Source organism: Tursiops truncatus, chromosome 11 (genome assembly GCF_011762595.2).
Source record: "Tursiops truncatus isolate mTurTru1 chromosome 11, mTurTru1.mat.Y, whole genome shotgun sequence".
Taxonomy (NCBI): domain Eukaryota; kingdom Metazoa; phylum Chordata; class Mammalia; order Artiodactyla; family Delphinidae; genus Tursiops; species Tursiops truncatus.
In genome coordinates, this window is record NC_047044.1 from 6,861,747 (window position 1) to 6,879,360 (window position 17,614).

Genomic DNA, 17,614 nt, shown 5'->3' on the forward strand with positions numbered 1-17,614 from the left:
GTCTTTGTGATGCGTTTCGTGTGACTTAGCTTCCTGTTTCTCTGGTTTATCCACATGGCAGCATGTGTCAGTACTTCATTGGTTTTATTTTCTAACAATATTTTATTGTAAGGATATACCATATTTTATCATTCTTCAGTTGATGCACGTTTAGGTTTTCCACTTTTGTATTATTATACAATAATAATACAAAATAATGCTGCTGTGAACATTCACAGACAAGTCCTTGTGTGGACTAAATGTTTTCATTTCTCTTGGGTATAAACCTAGGAGTGGAATTACTGGGTCATATGGTAACTCTATGTTTAACTGTTTGAGGAACTGTCACACTGTCTTCCAAAGTGGCTGCACCATTTTACATCCCTCCAGCAGTGTGTGAGGGTTCCAGTTTCTCCACATCATCACCAACACTTGTTTTTATGTCTTTTTTATTATGGCCATCCCAGTGGGCAAGAAGTGGTATCTCATTGTGATTTGGGTTTGCACTTCCCTGACAGCTAATGATATTGAGCATCTTTGGTGAAGTTCAGTTTATCTGTTTTTCTTTTGCCACTTATGCTCTTTGTTGCTTGTTGCTTTTCTTATATTTAAGAAGCCATTGCATAATCCAAAATCACAAAGATTTATGCCTATGCTTTCTCCTAAGAGTTTTATAGTTTTAGCCCTTACACAGGTCTTTGATCCGTTTTGAGTTAATTTTTGTATGTGGTGTGAAGTAGGGGTCCAGTTCATTTCTTTCCATGTGGATTCCAGTTGTCCCAGCACCATTTGTAGAAAAGACTACTCTTTTCTCATTCGATGACCTTTGTCGAAAACCAGTTGACCATAGGTGTATGGACCTATTTCTGGACTCTCTCCAGTACCACACCGTCTTGTTTACTGTAGCTTTGTGGTAGATTTTGAAATTGGAAAGTGTGAATCCTCCGACTTCGTTCCTTTTTTTCAAGATTGTTTTGGGTATTCTGGGTCCTTTGCTGTTCTATATGAATTTTAGGATCAGCTTATCCATTTCTGAGGGGGGGCGGGATTGCATTGAATCTGCAGATCAGGTTAGGGGTTGTCACAATCTTATAAAAAAAAAATAGTGTGTCCTCCAACCCATGATCATGGGGTGTCTGTCTTGCCATTTACTTCAGTTTTTAATTTCTTTCAACGGTGTTTTGTAATTTTCAGAGTACACATTTTGCATCTTTTTTGTTAAATTTATTCCTAAGTATTTTATTATTTTTGGTGTGGTTATAAATGGAATTGTTTTCTTAATTCCATTTTCAGATTGTTCACTGTGACTGTATAGAAATATAATTGATTTTGGTGTATTGATCTTGTATCCTGGAACTTTGCTCCACTCACTGATTAGTTCTAATAGTTTTTTAGTGGATTTCTATATACAAGATGTGTCATCTGTGAGTAGATTGTTTTACTTCTTCCTTTCCAATCAGATGCCTTTTCTTTTCTTTGCCTAGTTGCCTGGCTAGACCTTCTAGATAATGTTGGATAGAAGTGGCAAGAGCTGGGACTTCCTTGGCAGTCCAGTGGTTAAGACTTCGCCTTCCAGTGCAGGGGGTGCGGTTCAATCCCTGATTGGGGAACTAGGATCCCACATACCTCGAGGCCAGAAAAACAAAACATAAAACAGAAGCAATATTGTAACAAATTCAATAAAGACTTTAAAAATGGTCCACAGCCAAAAAAAAAAAGAAGTGGCAAGAGCTGACATCCTTGTCTTGTTTCTGATCTATCATGATGATAGCTGTGGGCTTTTCATAGATGTTCTTGACGCAACTGAAGAGGTTCCTTTCTATTCCTAGTTTGTTGTGTGTTTTTATTGTGAACTGGTGTGGGGTTTTGTCAAACCTTTTTTCCAGGTCTCTGGAGATGATCAGAGCAGTGTTTTGCAGTGTAATAACTGTTGAAAGAAGGACACCTTTTGTCTGAGAAGTGCCATCCAATGAGCAATGCAGAAGACTGGAGTTCTGACTCAGAGCTTCAAGCAGCCTGGGAAATCCTCTTTCTTCCTCCTGACTTTTGGCTTTTTGTTGACTGTTTTCACCAGTTACTTTTTGAGCATCAGATGGGTCTGAGACCTTCACCTAGCAGGTTCTCATGCTTTCAGTCAGGATGGAGGAAGAGAAAATGGGAAGACAAACAAGAGTGCTCAAATGGCCTGGTGGCTGACCAGGTGATGGGAGCAGGTACAGAGGCATAAAGCACATGGAGTCGGATCCGACAGGCGTGGGAGGAATCTGAGTTCCTCTCGACCACCCTTCCTCCCAGCGCTCCTGACGTTTGCTTAAGTGTGTCCCCCTGCCTTTCACATCCTTCTCGTTGCCCCTCCTTTCCTCTTCCCTCTTTTCTTTCCAGGTTTCTGTAGGGGGTGCAGCTAAAAAGAACAAGAAAGGGAATTCCCTGGTGGTCCAGTGGTTAGGATTCCGGGCTTTCACTGCTGGGGGCCTGGATTTGATCCCTGGTCAGGAACTAAGATCCTGCCAAGCGACACAGTGTGACGAAAAAAAAGAAAGGTACAGAAAGATAACGCTTATGCCAAAGTTAGATTCTCATGAAAGTTTGTTTGCATGTGCTGAAGGGCAGCTGGTGGCCAGGGTGCCGTGTGACCAGAGGGATAAGTGGGCAGTAAGAAGAGAGCCTTGAGGGCTTCCCTGGTGGTGCAGTGGTTAAGAATCCGCCTGCCAGTGCAGGGGACACGGGTTCGAGCCATGGTCCGGGAAGAACCCACATGCCATGGAGCAACTAAGCCTGTGTGCCACAACTACTGAGCCTGTGCTCTAGAGCCTGTGAGCCACAATTACTAAGTCCGCGTGATACAACTACTGAAGCACAACTACGGAAGCCTGCGCGCCTAGAGCCCGTGCTCCGCAACAAGAGAAACCACCACAATGAGAAGCCCGCGCACCCCAACGAAGAGTAGCCTCCGCTCACCGCAACTAGAGAAAGCCCGCATGCAACAACGAAGACCCAACACAGCCATAAATAAATAAATAAATAAATTTATTACATAAAAAAAGAAGAGAGCCTTGAAATGTCAGTTCAGGGAGTTTGGGTTTCAGTCTGTCCCTTCCATCCTCTGTCCTCCTCTACATGTTTACTTGTTGAGTCTGAGCAGTAATTCACCCTGGGTCGTGGTCTGGCATGTTCTATAGAACAGCCATTAAATCCTTCTCTCTCAGAAGCCCAACCACTGCCTTTTCTCATTTTCATGATACCGCCCAGGGTTACCTCAGAACGTTTTGTTTCTTTTTCTAGTTTAAGCTTCGTGATTTTTAATGAAGATGGTCAGGTTCTGGGTTTTCGGCAGTTGTGTGTAAGTCTTTTGTGGGGAATGCTGCAAGCATTGGCTTTCCCCGTCGGTGGGCGGTGAGAGGTGGTCTCCTGCATGGAGGCTCTGCCCAGCAGCCTGAGGTGAGCAGCAGGCAGGTGCCTCGTCCCCCCTGCGAGCGTGCTCCCTGTGTGCACACGGGGCACCTGCCTCCAGGTACAGTTTCTCCAGGGGTTGAGTGGAGTCGCTCGGTAGAACTTGCTGCAGTGAGGGAATGTTCTAGATCTGTACTCTCCAATACAGTAGCCACAAGCCATGTGTGACCATTGAGCGCTTGGAAGGTGGCTAGTGGGAATGAGGGACTGAGCTTTTTCTTTCGTTTAGACTCCCATGGCCGTGTGCAGCTGGCGGCTGGAACGCCCTGCTCTAGCCCAGGCTCTGGGGGTTCTTCGGGACAGGTACTGGGCTCTCCTCCCTCAAGTGGAGGCCCTCTAGCACGCACCGCCAGCAGGGAAGCAGGGCCTGCTCTACCAGCTGAGTGTTAGGAAGCAAAGGACTCTCTTGTCACTCTGTTTGAACCTGCCTTGCATGGCCTGCCCAGATAAGTTGGTAACGTCTCTGTTTGGCAGAAGTTGGTGGCCGAGTATCCAGGGAGAGGAAGGCTGTCTGGGTCGGGGCCTTGGCCCTCTGGCTTTGCTGTCCCAGCTGCTGCAAACTGCTCCTCCATGCGGAGCTGGGACCAAAGAAGCAGCTTAACAAGGTGACCGTGTCTTTGTTGGTCTCTTGGATGACCTGAGTCACAGTGACCCAAAGCCTGCACTGCTCTGTGTAGCTTGATGCTTGTATTTATCCCACACAGTCTTCTCAGGAATTCTGTTCTATATGTAATGGATCTTTGTATCCAGGAAAGGCATTCATTGATTGACTTTCTTTCTAGTTACAATAAAAGTAAGTCCCTGAGTTTGAGTCCCCCATCTCTGTATGGAGTAAGGAACAGTTTGGCATTTTCATCTCTGCCTTACTGTCAGCTGCCCAAACCTTAAAGAGCTGTTCATAACGAAGGGAAAACTTTTATCACCAGGGACATCTCCATGGAAACATGAGGATCTGTGGCTCCTGCAGCGTTTCCCCTTCCTAATAGTGATTGCACATTTGTGACATCACAGTTTGCTCTGTTGTGCTGCTTGTTATGTCACAGGCATAGGATTTGTCTCCAGGTGGGAGAGTGCAGTAATAAGAACATGAGTGCTGTTTAAAAAAAAAAAAGATTTAATGTATTTAATGCAATAAGCCACAACAATTAATACCAAAGGAAAAAAGAGCTGTGGTAGCTCATTTATAATCCCACTGTGCATATAGAATCTTGCCTAGAGGGGCTTTTTCTTTTACCCTCATGAGGAAGCACAGCTGGGAATTTCACTTCTGTAGCCACCCTTCCAGCAGCATTTTAAAGCTGTTCTCTCCGCTGCTGACTTTGATCTTGCAGCAGTGGGTTCAGAGCCCCAGATGGGTCCTACGAAAGAACTGGTGGTCTGGCCTCTCCCTGGAGAGGAGCTCTCTGCATCCCAGGGCCTTGCTCCCGCCTTCTTATTCCCCTCCTTCGGCCCCTGAGGCTGCCTCTCAGCGAGGTGGGGTGAGGCTGGTGGGTCCCTGAGTCCCAGCCTGGATTTTGCCATTATGAGTACTAAGCGTAGCTCTGAGGAGATTGTAGCTGAGTTGGAGACTGTCGGGGCCTGGCAGATCCAAAGGACGCTAGACATCCTTTCGTCTTCTCCCTTCCCGGGCTCACCATCCTCAGCATGGGGTATATACGGGTGCATGTGGGTATCTGAAGCTCCACATAGCTTGTTATGAGGAGCTCAGCAGAGTCCTCTGCCTTTAAGCCCAAAGAGAGGACTCAAAGTGGAACACTGTTCTGGGGTGCTGCTGTTTGTGTCTGGAAGCCACCCTGCCGACTAGACAACCTGGTGAGTCTCTTCCAGCCTGCGTGATGATCCAGCCATTGACTCTGACCTCACTGTGGGGAAGTGCTGACCAGGCCCTCTGCACAGTGCGGGGTGTTGCCAGGGGCTTAAAGGAATCAAACGAGAGGCTGGCGGGCCGGCAGTGTGGGGCCAGGCGCCTGTCCAGAGCCCTCAGGAGAGCTTTTACTGCACTTCCTGCCACTCTTGGCTCTTCCCCAGCAGAGCCTGGCTGGAGGCAGCCCAGGAGAGGCTCGCTGGCCCCTTGCAGGTGTCTAAGCCCTCCAGCTGTGGTTCTCACCCTGCCAGGAACAGGAAGTGCAGTTCCTGATGGCCGGTGGACATGACGAGAATGGGGACAGCCGCTGCCTGTTCGGGAGGCCTAGCCAAAAGGTGCACCCCGTCTCGTAGATTCGTTTCGGAGACTTCCATTCCCAGAAGTACCTGGCATTAGTTCCAAGTTGCCTTTAGTGTTTACTTACATTGTTTTATTTCTTCTTTTTAACTTCGAGGGAACATGTTTCCTAACTTTAAGCATGTTTTACTAATGGTCCATCACAGCTGGTCACTGTTTCGTGGCAGTGAGGGGACCCGAGCCACCTCTACCTTTCTGATGGCATCTTTTCCAGCTAACACGGCCCCCCTCCTTATTTCTGTAAACCCCTGTGGTGTAAGCGTGGTCTTTCCCCACCGCGTGGCCTGTGCTGTTTCTCTTTGGCCCAAACTATAGACTCTGCCAGCATGCGCTGCTGCCACAGCCCAGGTAAGGAGAAGGTGCTTCCCTGGAGCTCCAGCTGTCTGTCTCCCGCTGTTCGTGAGCTCTCTGGCAGATTGGAGCAGCAGGAGCCTCGGTCACACCATGTACTTGTGGGTTTTAAATTAACACATTTCATTTACTGCCGCGCTCTTTGCTTGGAGGGGGGAGGGGATAGGGATGCAAAGGTTAGCAGGACTTGCTGTTTCTCATGCCCCGAGGCTTGCCCCGGGAACTGTGAAGACCAAACCCATCTGACCCTAGAGATTCTAGGACTCCAGAAGGGGAGGTGGCTTAGCCGAATTGTGAAAGGGTCTTTATTTATTTAAGATTATAGAGGACCTCAAAAGTTTCCATTTGTGTGCTCCGTTGCTTACTACTGTTTCACTTGAAATCTGTGGGTACACAGGCCGCTAATCTGGACCTCACTTTAAACCTGAGTTAAATTGTAAATTTAACAAGGCTAAGTACCACGGCCGCCTCCCGCCTTGGTGCCTGGGCGCTCTCTGAGAATGTGTGATCAATATTTATTAACATTCGGCCACTGCGTCTCGCACCAGTGACCTGGCTGTCGGTCTTCAGGAGCTGTGGTGTGCAGAGTGAGCTCGTTAAGTCGCTTTCCTCGCCCTGCTCCGCGCACGACGCTTGTGCCGCAGAGCACAACGCCCCTGGAGGCAGGTGCGCGTCCTTGCCATCATGGAGGATGTGTCACCACCGTGTTAACAGTTGGAATGAGTGATTTTCCTCCAAGGATTAATCGCCCCCTCGTGGGATTTCACATTTCTCTGAAGCATTTAGCAGGGATTATGGACCTTCTGCAGTGTGTCCGTGGGTTGTGTGTGGGGCAAGGGTGGCAGCGGGGCTCACGGGCCTGGCCTCCTTGCTGTCTCTGACCTGTGACTCTCCACAGAGGAGAAAAGATGCCTCCAGATTCAAAGTGTTTTCACAAGGAAGCTTTGGCGTGGGCCTGTGGAATGGCCTTAGCCTAAGATAAGGAATTTTAACAATAACACTTATTAGAGATTGTTTCTGATGATTAGAATAATAGGATATGATCATGGAAATACAGAAAAAATAAAGAAAATTAAAATCACCTATAATATTACTATCCAAAGAGAATCACTGTCATATTTTGGTAGATTTCCTTTGTCCTTTTTTATGCATATAAAATATTTTGGTAAAATTGGGATTGTACTTGTACATTTATGTATCCTGGTTTTTTGAGCAATTTGCATCGTGTTCACTATTCTGAAACGTTTCATGTTGGACTGACATTCCACCATGTTGAGGTGCCATAGCTTATTTGGGGGTGTCTTGCGTGGTTTCCTATTAGAAATCATAGTGTGGAGACCTCTTATCGCCATGTGTGACCCTGTCTGCCCTGGCCAGCGTGGCCCCACGCCCCGCAGGCTGTGCCGCACGCCAGGCTCGTCCTGACTGTCCCCTTCTCTCTTGCAGATTGTTTGCTCCATGAGGAGAACTTCTCGGTGAGGTGCCCCAAGCACAAGGTGAGTCAGAGCCTGCAGAGCCTGTGCTCCCCTCCCCGCAGGACTTGGGGGTGGCGGCGGGGCTCCTCCTGAAAGACCTGGAGACCAGACATTGCAGGGTCACGGCCACACCACCAGGGCCCGGGCTGCCGAGCACTCCTGGCCCCGGGAGGGCCGAGATGCAAATGGGAGGGAGCCCTGTGGTGTGGGGTCAGCACCCATGGGGTGGCGCAGCTGGGGAGAAAGGTGTTTGTTAAGAGAAATTGGAAGAGAAACACACAAAACTCCTGGTTTCCCCCGCAGTTGAGTGGAACCCCAGATCACAGATTGGCGTGAGGTGAGATTGGCTGTAGGTCTAGGTACATAAGCAGAGGTGTCTTCCCAGGCTAAAGAGAGTTGACTCCAGGCTTTTGGGGAAACTCACAGTCTCCTCCAGGTTTTACTTCAGCCAAAGCAGCCAGTGGTGCCTGCAGCTGATTGAGGAGGTGGTCTCTTGGTCACCTCTTAAATTTAGGAAAGGAACGAAGATGGGGGCGGGGGTGTGTGTGAATGGCCTGTTTCCAAGACACCACATGCGTGTGTGGAGACGGGAGGGCGTGGAGAAAGGGACCCCAGGGAAGGACTGGGATGGTGGAGACCCGCCACCTGGCAGTCCCTGCAGCGGCGGCTCTCCTCCGGCTGAGGTCACACTGACCCCTGGTGGCCACTGGTGCTCACGGTCTTCAGTCTCTAAGTGGGGCCAGAAAGTACTAGAAAGAGGTCGCCCTGACAGGTCTGCCCTCAAAGTGCTTCTGAAAGATGCTTACTTATGCTTTTCTTTAACAATTATTTTCCAATATGGATCATAGGATCTTACAATTTTCTCTCCCATTTTTTACTTAATTTACATGTTTTTATTTTTAAAAACTTCTCTTTTTTAATGGTCACAGTTTACCTCAGAAGACCCTGTCTGAGTATCTCCTGTTTGTCACTCAGCACTGACTCTGCTTTTTCTTTCCTTTTCCATGTGCGTTCCTCTCCTCACCTCCGCCTGCCCTGACCCCCACGCTCGTTCTCTGTCCCTCCTGTCCTGTCTCCTTGGCTTTGCCGGCGTCAGCCTCCCCTCCCGTGCCCTCTCCCCGCCTTGCAGAACAAGACAGCGAAAGGCAGCCTCAGCACAGAGCAGTCGGAGCGGGGGTGAGGGGGGCAGTGTGCTCGTGGGAATGGAAAGTACAGCAAGCACAGGTGAGTCGGGGCCGCCGCCCCTGCCAGACTGCAAGGGGGTGTCGGGCCGCTGCCTCCTGCTCACCCCAGGCCAGGCTGCCCCACCAGCATTTAATCGCGTGGACTGCCAGCGCCAGGTGGATACCATGTCTTTCCATCTGTTGCTCAGCTCCCCAGAATACGTGTGGAAAGGTGGCGTGGGGCTTTAAATTGGTCCCATCCTCCGCCGGGGTTCAGGCCTTGTGTGTGGAGTCCCCAGGGGCAGAACGCAGCTGGCTTCGGGACAGAGCCTCTGGGGGGGTGGCTCTCCTGCTGGCAGCCCTCACTCTTGCCCTGTCTCAGAAAGGCTTCTTGCCAGAGGCCTCTTCTTAATTTACTTAACATCTCTAAAGCTTATGATGGGTTCTCCTTTGAAAAACAAAAAATACCCCAAGTTTTGTTTTTTGAAATCTTTTTTTTCCCCCAGGTCTATGAAGGATTCCTTTTCCTAGAAGTACAAAGGGAAGGAAAATCCCCTCAACGATTTAGTAGACTTTAGCATCCCGTTTAACTTTACTTTTAAAAATCTCAGGAGGTCGAGTTGTGCTTTTTGTGAGTGTGTCTGGGGGCTCGTGGTCTGGGCTGGCAGCATGTGCCTGTGAGAGCAGGATTATGGGACTTGGGTCTCTAGAAGCAGCAGGCCTGCAATGCTCCCATTGCCTTCCTCACCCGCCCCGTCCTCACTGAGCAAAACATCATGAGAAGAAAAAACAAAATGTAACTTGGGGCACTTGCTTCTACAGGATGGGGTGGGGGGCTAGTTGTCTCAGAACTGTTCGTTAAGGGATTATTTCTCTGCAAGTGAGGGCGTCTGTGTTTACTCCAGACGGCTGAGACCCACACAGGTGTGCTAGGCCTGGCTCTCTGGGACAGCAAGCCCATGTGCCTGAGTCTCTGTGGAATGTCCCCTCCCCCTTGTTACAAGTCGGGGTGGGGGGTGTCTGCCTTTCTCTGGAATGCCTAACAGTACTTTGAGGAAGAAACAGAATTCACCTCAGAATGTGGCAGTTTTCATCTGGGAAGTCGTCTGTTTCTTAGGTGGGTCCCGGTACTGACCTCCAGAGAAGGCCCCTGTGCTGAGTGCTGAGTGTCTGGGGCCGGTGGGGGTTACAGTGCTTCCTGAGGGGCTGTCGAGTGAGGACTTTGCACTCACACTTTTCTGTCTTGCTCTTCCAGGGAGTAGGGCTGGGAGTGGAGGGAGCGGAGCAGGGCGGGAGGGTGGGTCATCACACGGAGCCCCGTGCACTTCTAGAACCCGCGGGGTCCACTGACCCTCAGGGCAAGCAGCAGTCTGGGTGGTTTTCAAGAATGTTTCTGTTGGCCCTTCTACTGTGTCTAGGGGGCTCTGCCACCTTCCTGGCCCCGGTGGTTAGGGCTGGGTTATATAGGAGGCCACGTGGAGTGTTCCTGGAAGTGTCCAGGAAGAGCCAGTTAGGGAGAGAACCATTGGTTACTCAGTGCCTTTTGTTCCTGTCCTGGAATCCCAGCCCATGTTTGAGAAAAAGAAGAACTCTGGGCCCTGGGCCTGGTGGGCAAATCTCCTCTTGGAAGTTTTAATTTTGTTCATCATCACTTTTCTCTCTGCTCATTCTTGGGCTCTGCCAGCTGACAGAGCCCTTGGCTCTCGTGGGACAGTAGGCTTCGTAGTTCATTCCTCAGAAGGTTGGTGTTATCATTCCTGTTTACACAGAAGAAATGAGGCGCTGAGTGATTGAGTGGCGTGTCCCTCGGCTTGGGGTCGTTTCGAGTCTGTTGAGGGCAGACCTTCACCTCTTGGAGGGAAGGAACGAACATGCGCCTCTGGTCTCGTCCACCTGAACTGCTTGTCATCGAGTGCTTCCCCGCGAGGCTGGACCCGTCGTCCTGGGTTCGCGGTTCAGCAGTCACATTGTGGGCCTTCGCTGTCAGCCCTCTGCAGACTGTGCGGAAGCCCCAGTGATTGGGGACAGAGACGCAGCCCCCCACCTCAAGGAGCATTCATTTCAGTATCCGTGCTGAGGACACAGAGCCACCATCGTTGGGTCTCCCGACAAGGCGGGGAAGGGACAGTGATTGTACATGTGAGTTCCGGTTCGTGGCGCCCCACTTTCTCACCCAGAGCAGTGTGGAAAGTGCTGTGTGACCAGGCTCAGGCCACTTAATGTCTCTGTGCTTGTTTTCCTTCTGAAAAAAGAGGGATAGCAGTGGCCAACCTTGTGAGGATTCAGTTAAGAAATGCCTCCACCATGCCCGGCGCAGCCTGGCCTGGGGTGCGGTGTCAGCAAATGCTGGGTGCACTGCCCTCAGCCATGCCCAGGAGGAGCAGGAGGTTCAGAGCTGCAAACCAGACCCTACAGCTGCCCTGTCTGGCAGAAAACCCCAGGGCTGGGGCAAGGAGACGTGAGTTCTAATCTCCTGCCACCACGTGAGATACCTGGTGCTTGTCCCTCACCAGGCCAGCAGTGCCACAGAGGACAGGTCCTCGGGCAGCTGTCAGTGGGCCCCCTCCTCCCGGCTCTGTGGATGATGGAGCCGTGTGGCCGGCCTGTGCTGCCCTCTCCCCGTGCTGAAGCCTCCCTGGCTCAGGGCAGCGAGTGGGCAGGGCTCTGACCGCGGAACATCCCCCCTGCCATCTTCCATTCTCATCTGAGTAAACAAGGAGACCCCACCCCCCAGGTCTCCCGATCCAGTGGGCAGGAAGCAGTATCCTCCATCCATCTGCTGCCTTGTCCTGGGTGCCAGCTGCACACAGCAGCCTCCCTGCCCTGGAGCTGGGCCTTCCCGAGCAGCTTCTGTGGTCGGAATGTCACACAGCCGGCCTGCGTGTGAAGAGCGTCATGTCCCGGGGCTCCCCTTCCCTCCCACCCCAGCCCCGGCAGCCCCTCACTGCCTCCCACAACTGCAGCTTCAGAGGTTCCCATCCCTGGTAGGATTAAGTCCAGACTGCCCAGCACACCTCTGAGGGCCCCTGGAGTCTCCGGCGAGGCTCCTTCGGCTCCTCTGAGCTTCCTCCCGCGGAGCTTTGTGCTCGCGCTTAGCTCCCTGCGCTGGAGCACTGTGCCTCCGTCTCTTCTCTGGGTCTCAGCTTCAGTGTCACTTCCTCACGGCAACCTTCCAAGTCCCCTTGTCCCCACTCTGCAGCCTTCCTGGCATCACCACAACCTCAAGTCATTTGTGTGTTCACGTATCGTCTGCATCTCCACTAGACTGCCTGCCCGGTCCGCAGGGACCGCTGTCTCTGTCCCGTCGTGCACTGGCCCGAGGGGGCACACGGCAGTCCCTCTCCTCGCAGGGCGGACAGCCGTGTTAAATAGAGGAGCACCTGCAGCCCAGGGAGGAGAGTGCTGACCTGACGGCGCCCGGGTGGGTACAGGTTGAGGACGAGGCTGCCCTCCACACCCTGGCCAGGTCCCGTGGGGCTGAGGGGGTGCCGCCAAGCCGCAGGTGGAGAGGGCAGCTTGGTGTCAGACGCGGGAGGATTTGGAGGACAGACTGACCCGGCCCAGGTTCAGGCCACGGAGGTGAAGCTGAAGGGCAGCAGGAAGGAGGGTGACGAGGGCAGGGGTGTTGGAAGGCTTTGGCCCAGCATGAAGTCCCGATCGCCGGCAGCTGAACGTGCAGTTGCCTTTTTACGGAGAAGCGTGCAGGTCCTCAGCACAGAGGGCCGCCCGCTCGCTCACTGGCGCAGCAGCTCCGCGCCTGCTCCGTGGCCCTGCCTGGGGTGCTGCCTTCTCAGCCGTGTCCTGTGCATTTGGATGGGGCCCACAACAATGGAGGCTCGCAGGCAGAGTCCCTGGGGCCCAAGCAGAGGAGCTTTGCTGGATGTGAGCCCCAGTCCCACTTCTAACCAGCCACGTGGCCTTGGGCCACATGTGTCACCTCCCTCAGCTGCCTCATCTCCAAGATATGGAGGTCAGGCCTCTCAGTGTTACTGTGAAATAATGTCTGTAAAGCTCCTAGCATAGTGCCTGGCCCCTACTCGGTGCTTAAAGAATTTTCTTCCCATTCTCCCTACTGAAGGAACAGTTTTGAGGAGCAACTGAGAAGTTAGGGTCCCATTACATTCAGGGTATCATGTGTTTGGGCCAGTCTAATATCAGACCCTGGGGAAGGTCCCTGCTGGGAAGGCTGGAAGGCAAAGCCCCAGGCGGGAGGTGCGGAAGGGCCGAGGCTGCCTGGACCACCAGGTCCCCCTGTGGCACCAGGGGAGGAGCCCAGGGTCAGCAGCGTGCACAGCCCACCGGCCGGGCAGACCCTGGTGCTGAGACAGCCTTCATTCTGGAGATGGGCGCTGGGCTGGGGCCTGCTGTTGTGAGTAATGAGCAGGATAGGGGTGCAGGCCCAAGACTGTGCCAAGCACTGGGGAGAGGGCACACCCTGCCCTGTCCCTCCCTCCACCAGCAGAGCTTTGCAGGATATGCATGGCACCTGTCCTCTGTCCTCACCTGAGAAGGCTGCTTGTTTCTCCCCGCCTTCCTGGCAGCCTTAGCCTCAGGAAACCAGAGTGAGGAGTGGAGAGTGTCCGTGCTGGGGGAGGGGGAAGCATGGACCACATAGGTGGGGCCAGAGCCACCATCAGTGCCGGGGAAGCCACACTGTGGCCGGGGACGTCCTGAGGATGGCTCAGCCACTGGCCCACGTCCCCAGGGCCTCCAGCTGGATTCCCGGGGTTTGCTTGTACCTGAGGGTGGCGACATTGTCCTGCTGTCTCTGTGAGTCTCTTCCTGTTTATTCATGTTTTCTGTCAAGCAGTTAGGAATCTCTTTATGGCTCATGCACACAGACCAGTCTTAACTATTTTGCATATTAGTAAGTTTTATGGAAGCAGAAAAGGAGATAGTGGTGTCTGGGTTTTCTTGAGGTTTATTGGTTGGAGGAGGGACACACACACACACACACACACACACACACAGACACACACACACAGACACACACACAGACAGACACACACACACACACACACACACACACGGTTTCCAAGAGTGCTGTGATTGGCAGAAAGGTGAGGGTGCCACCACTCTTGGCTTCTGGTGTAATTTTTCTGGACTGAATTCCTTGGAAACTGCTGTGTCTCTCTGAGATCTTTGCACATGTAATGAATGGCCCGCGAAGCATTCTGAGGAGGCCCTTGATACAACCCCACGTACCCCATGTGATCACCAGGATAGTCTTCCTGAGCCTGGAGCCTGGACTGGAAGGAGAGACGCCAGTGGCAGGGCCTGGGGAGCCTCAGAGGATGAGCTGAGACCTGCCTTCCGTCAGAGCTCTTGGGTGGAGTGTTCGCTGTTAGATGTAAAGAGCTGCCTGTGACTGGAGGCAGCCTTCACGTGGTCCTGAGCCGGTTCTTCCACAGACTGGCTGGGTACTCAGCCACCTCTGTGAGGACTGGTCCCTGCCACCAAGTGCCAAGCCCAGCCCAGCTGCAGGCCCCAGATGGTGGGGTCCTAAGCAAGGGGTCGCCCTGAGAGCCACTCCACTCCAGGCAGCCCCACCTGGCGGGTCAGAGAACTCTCTCCTGGTCTCGGTTCCTTCCACACACCCGGGACAGGGCACTCAGAGTCCGTTCCTGGCGCAGCTGGCCGGGTCATTGCTGCCTTTACCCTGTTTCAGGCCCAGAGCCACACGACTGGCTCCGCCATTGGTCTTGGGCGTCTGCAGTGTGAGCAGTGTGTTCACAGGGGTTCTGCAGCTGCTGGACCCTGCAGAGTCCCCCTACCCCGGTGCCGCCACGGAGCGGGGGCTGTTGGCTACAGCACCACACAGGGTTTCCCAGCACCCAGTGTCTGCTTGTCTTGCAGGTGAGACTGTGGAGATGAGAAGGTGGTGGACCCTTGTGATGGAATGGAAATGGTCCTCCTGTGCAGCCACACCCCACCCCGCCCCACCCCGCGTGCCTGCCCGTGCCAGCACTTCCTTCCTAAGTTCTTACATCACTCTCAAACTGGTGACACCACAGGAAAGAAAGACCCAAGAAGTTGGAATGGCTGTTTCCATGGACACAATCTCCATAGTGACAATGTGGGGGGTGGGGGGAGGGGGGATGATGGGAAAGGGTGGGGGGAATTAAAAGAGGGAGGGATAAAATATATATATATAAATCTATTTTTAGTCTGGAAAGACTGTTTAAATGAAAGGTGCGCTATCCCTTTTGATTCTATTTTAAAATTATCTAGCTTAAGAATTCCAAATTTGTTCCAATAACAGTGAAATTTAAATGTGAAATTGAACTGAACAAACTCTCATCTCACAAGGACAGGGCTGACTTAGATCCTTAGCCCAACTTACACAATTCAGAGATTCTAGACCCGGGGTTGGAAGAGCAAACAAACCACACCGAACTATTCTATTGTCAGTAATTTGTCTCAAAGTGGGAAGGTCAAGGGGGAGGGAAGCGGGGATGGTCCGTGTTTTCAAGAGTGGGAGAATGATGTTTAAACACAAAAATAAATTTTTTCATTTCCAGAAACACTATTTATTTATTATTTTTAAGATTTTTATCTTTTGGGGGGGGTGAAATTGGCACAAGCTCCAAGGTCACAGCTGCGTCCTGGGTCACTGTGGCCGGTGAGAGCCCCAAGCATCCCACTAAGTGGCTCAGCCGGCAGGGTCAAGGGATGGCCGCCTCTGGGCATGTTTCAGGCAGCTGTGCCCTGACCCCCAGGACAGACGGGACGGAAACCTAAGCTGTAGGAGCGGACACAGGGAGGGACAGTGTCAGGTATGATCATGTGAGGTAAGCTGACCAGGAACACCCACTCCACCCTTTTTTCTTTTGCTTTCATTTTTATAAAGGAAAAGGGGGCCTGTCGGTTGAGCAGCCCCATGCTACATGATTCTTTATGTTGTATTGTTTTGTTTTGTTTTGTAAATTGTACAGTTTTTAAATATCTGAGTTTTAAAAAAAGAAAAAAGTACAAAAAAAATCTTGTTAAGGCCTTAAGAAGGGGTTAGTGCATCTTTCAGGGGTCACTCTGCCGTGGGGATAAAATAGCTGTTTCACAAACAGTTTTATTTAAAAAACAAAACAAAAAAATCAAAAAAAATAATAAACTTCATTTTAACCTTGTTTCTTTTTTTGTTTAAAGCAAACGCGTCTCTTTTCTCCTCCCATCCCAGTCCTCAGGGTGGCTCTGGTTCTGCTGCAGGGGCGGCTGCCAGCTCACTGGTCCAGCCGTCCTGGCCTCCTGCAGGCCTTGCAGCAGAGCCTGGCATGAAACAAACCGAGGACTCCTGCCACTCACCCTCGAGGGTGGAACTCAGCCACGTATGGGGATGGCCAGATTGCTTAAGTTGATATGAGGACATATTTCCAATCAACATTAATTTTAAAGGTTATTAAAAAATAATACAATGTTAACGGACTTTATTTTTAGAGAACAGTAACACTGGAAGGAATGTTGTGAAGTAGAAATAAGCAGTTATAAATGAGTTCTTGTGTGCTCATCAATTTGAGGCTGCAGAAATGGCAGATTAATTTTGTTATAATAGCTACATCAAGCAGTGCGGTCCATTTATAATTTTGCTCGGCCAGGATGGAGCTGTGTGGGTGGGTGTGCTGTGTCGGCCACGGAACCTGCATAGAAATGACAGCTTTTTGAGCTCCTTGGCTTCCCATCTGGTCTTGACTTGGCATTAACACAGTTCAAATGAAATTGATAGATTTCAGGTGTTGAGAACTAAGCCACAAAACTTGGAAGATATGCATCTTAAGGAAAATATTTTCCTGACAGCAAATGGTTCTTCATCATTTTGCCTTTTGTTCTTCTGTCCTCTTTTGACTTGCTGATGATACTCTGAGTAAGGCACTTTTGATGGTTCCTCAAACTGGCTACTGAAATGACGGTTAACTGGGGAGTGGCCCTGTTCCAGGCTCCACTCCTGACTCTAGCTTTCCCAGTTCTGCAGGAAGCCTCAGCTGTTCATGTGCATTTCAACTCCTGCCACTTTTGAGCTCTCTGTATTTTTTAACAGACTTTATTTTCTAGAGTAGCTTGAGGTTCATAGTGTAAAGCAAAAGGTACGGCGGTTTCCCTCATATGCTCTGCCCCCACACAGGTGCACAGCCTCCCCCAGTATCAGCGTTACCCACCAAAGTGGTGCTTTTTCTTTATGACTGGTAAGAACTTCCATTGCCACATCATTGTCACCCAGAGCCCATAGTTTACGTTAGGGTCCACTCTTGGTGGTGTACATTCTGTGGGTTTGGACAAACGGTTAGTGACATGTATCCACCATTATAGTATCATGCAGAGTAGTTTCACTGCCCTAAAAATTCTCTGTGCTCCCCCTCTTCATCCCTCCCTCCCTGAGCCCTGGCAACCACTGATTGTTTACTGCCTCCATAGTTTTTGCCTTTTCCAGAATGTCATATAGTTGGAGTTACACAGTATGTAGCCTTTTCAGATTGGTTTCTTTCGTTTGGTTAATAGGCCTTGAAGGTTCCTCCTCCATGCAAGGCTCCTCTTTACATGGCTTGACAGCTCATTTCTTTTTTAGTGCTGAAGAATATTCTGTTGCCTGGACATACCACAGTTTATCCATTCACCTACTGAAAGACATCTTGGTTTCTCCAAGTTTTGGCAATTATGAATAAAACTGCTGTAAACGTCAGTGTACAGGTACAGGTGTTTTTGTAAGGAACGGCCGTGCCATCTTACATTCTCTCCCCTGCAGTGAATGAGACTTCCTGCTGCTCCACATCCTGGTCAGCATTCGGTGTTCTCAGTGTTCTGGATATTGACCACTCTAATCGGTGTGCAGTGGTGATGTATTATTTTAAAGTAATTTTTACGCCGTGGTTTAAAAACACAGCAAAACTACCATCTTAACCGGTAAGTGTACTGTTCGGTAGTGTGAGGCATATTCATATTGTTGCGCAGCCGAGCTCCGGAACTTTTTCATCTTGTCCAGCTGAAGC

General features: G+C 51.0%; 1 protein-coding gene across 7 annotated transcripts in view; it reads left to right on the forward strand.

The window, feature by feature from the left end:
- The window catches only part of TCF20 (transcription factor 20), a 189,398-nt gene extending 174,653 nt beyond the window's left edge, over window positions 1-14,745 (forward strand). For 5 of the 7 annotated variants that reach the window (XM_033865908.2, XM_033865910.2, XM_073789218.1 and 2 more), the window contains 3 exons: window positions 7,448-7,497; window positions 8,573-8,700; window positions 14,496-14,745. In XM_033865908.2, coding sequence (XP_033721799.1) covers window positions 7,448-7,497; window positions 8,573-8,656 — 134 coding nt within the window. In that variant the 3' untranslated portion in view covers window positions 8,657-8,700; window positions 14,496-14,745. The remainder of the gene's footprint in view (window positions 1-7,447; window positions 7,498-8,572; window positions 8,701-14,495) is intronic. The other 2 variants (XM_033865906.2, XM_033865907.2) reach the window with 2 other exon arrangements.
- The last annotated feature ends 2,869 nt before the right edge of the window (window positions 14,746-17,614 follow it).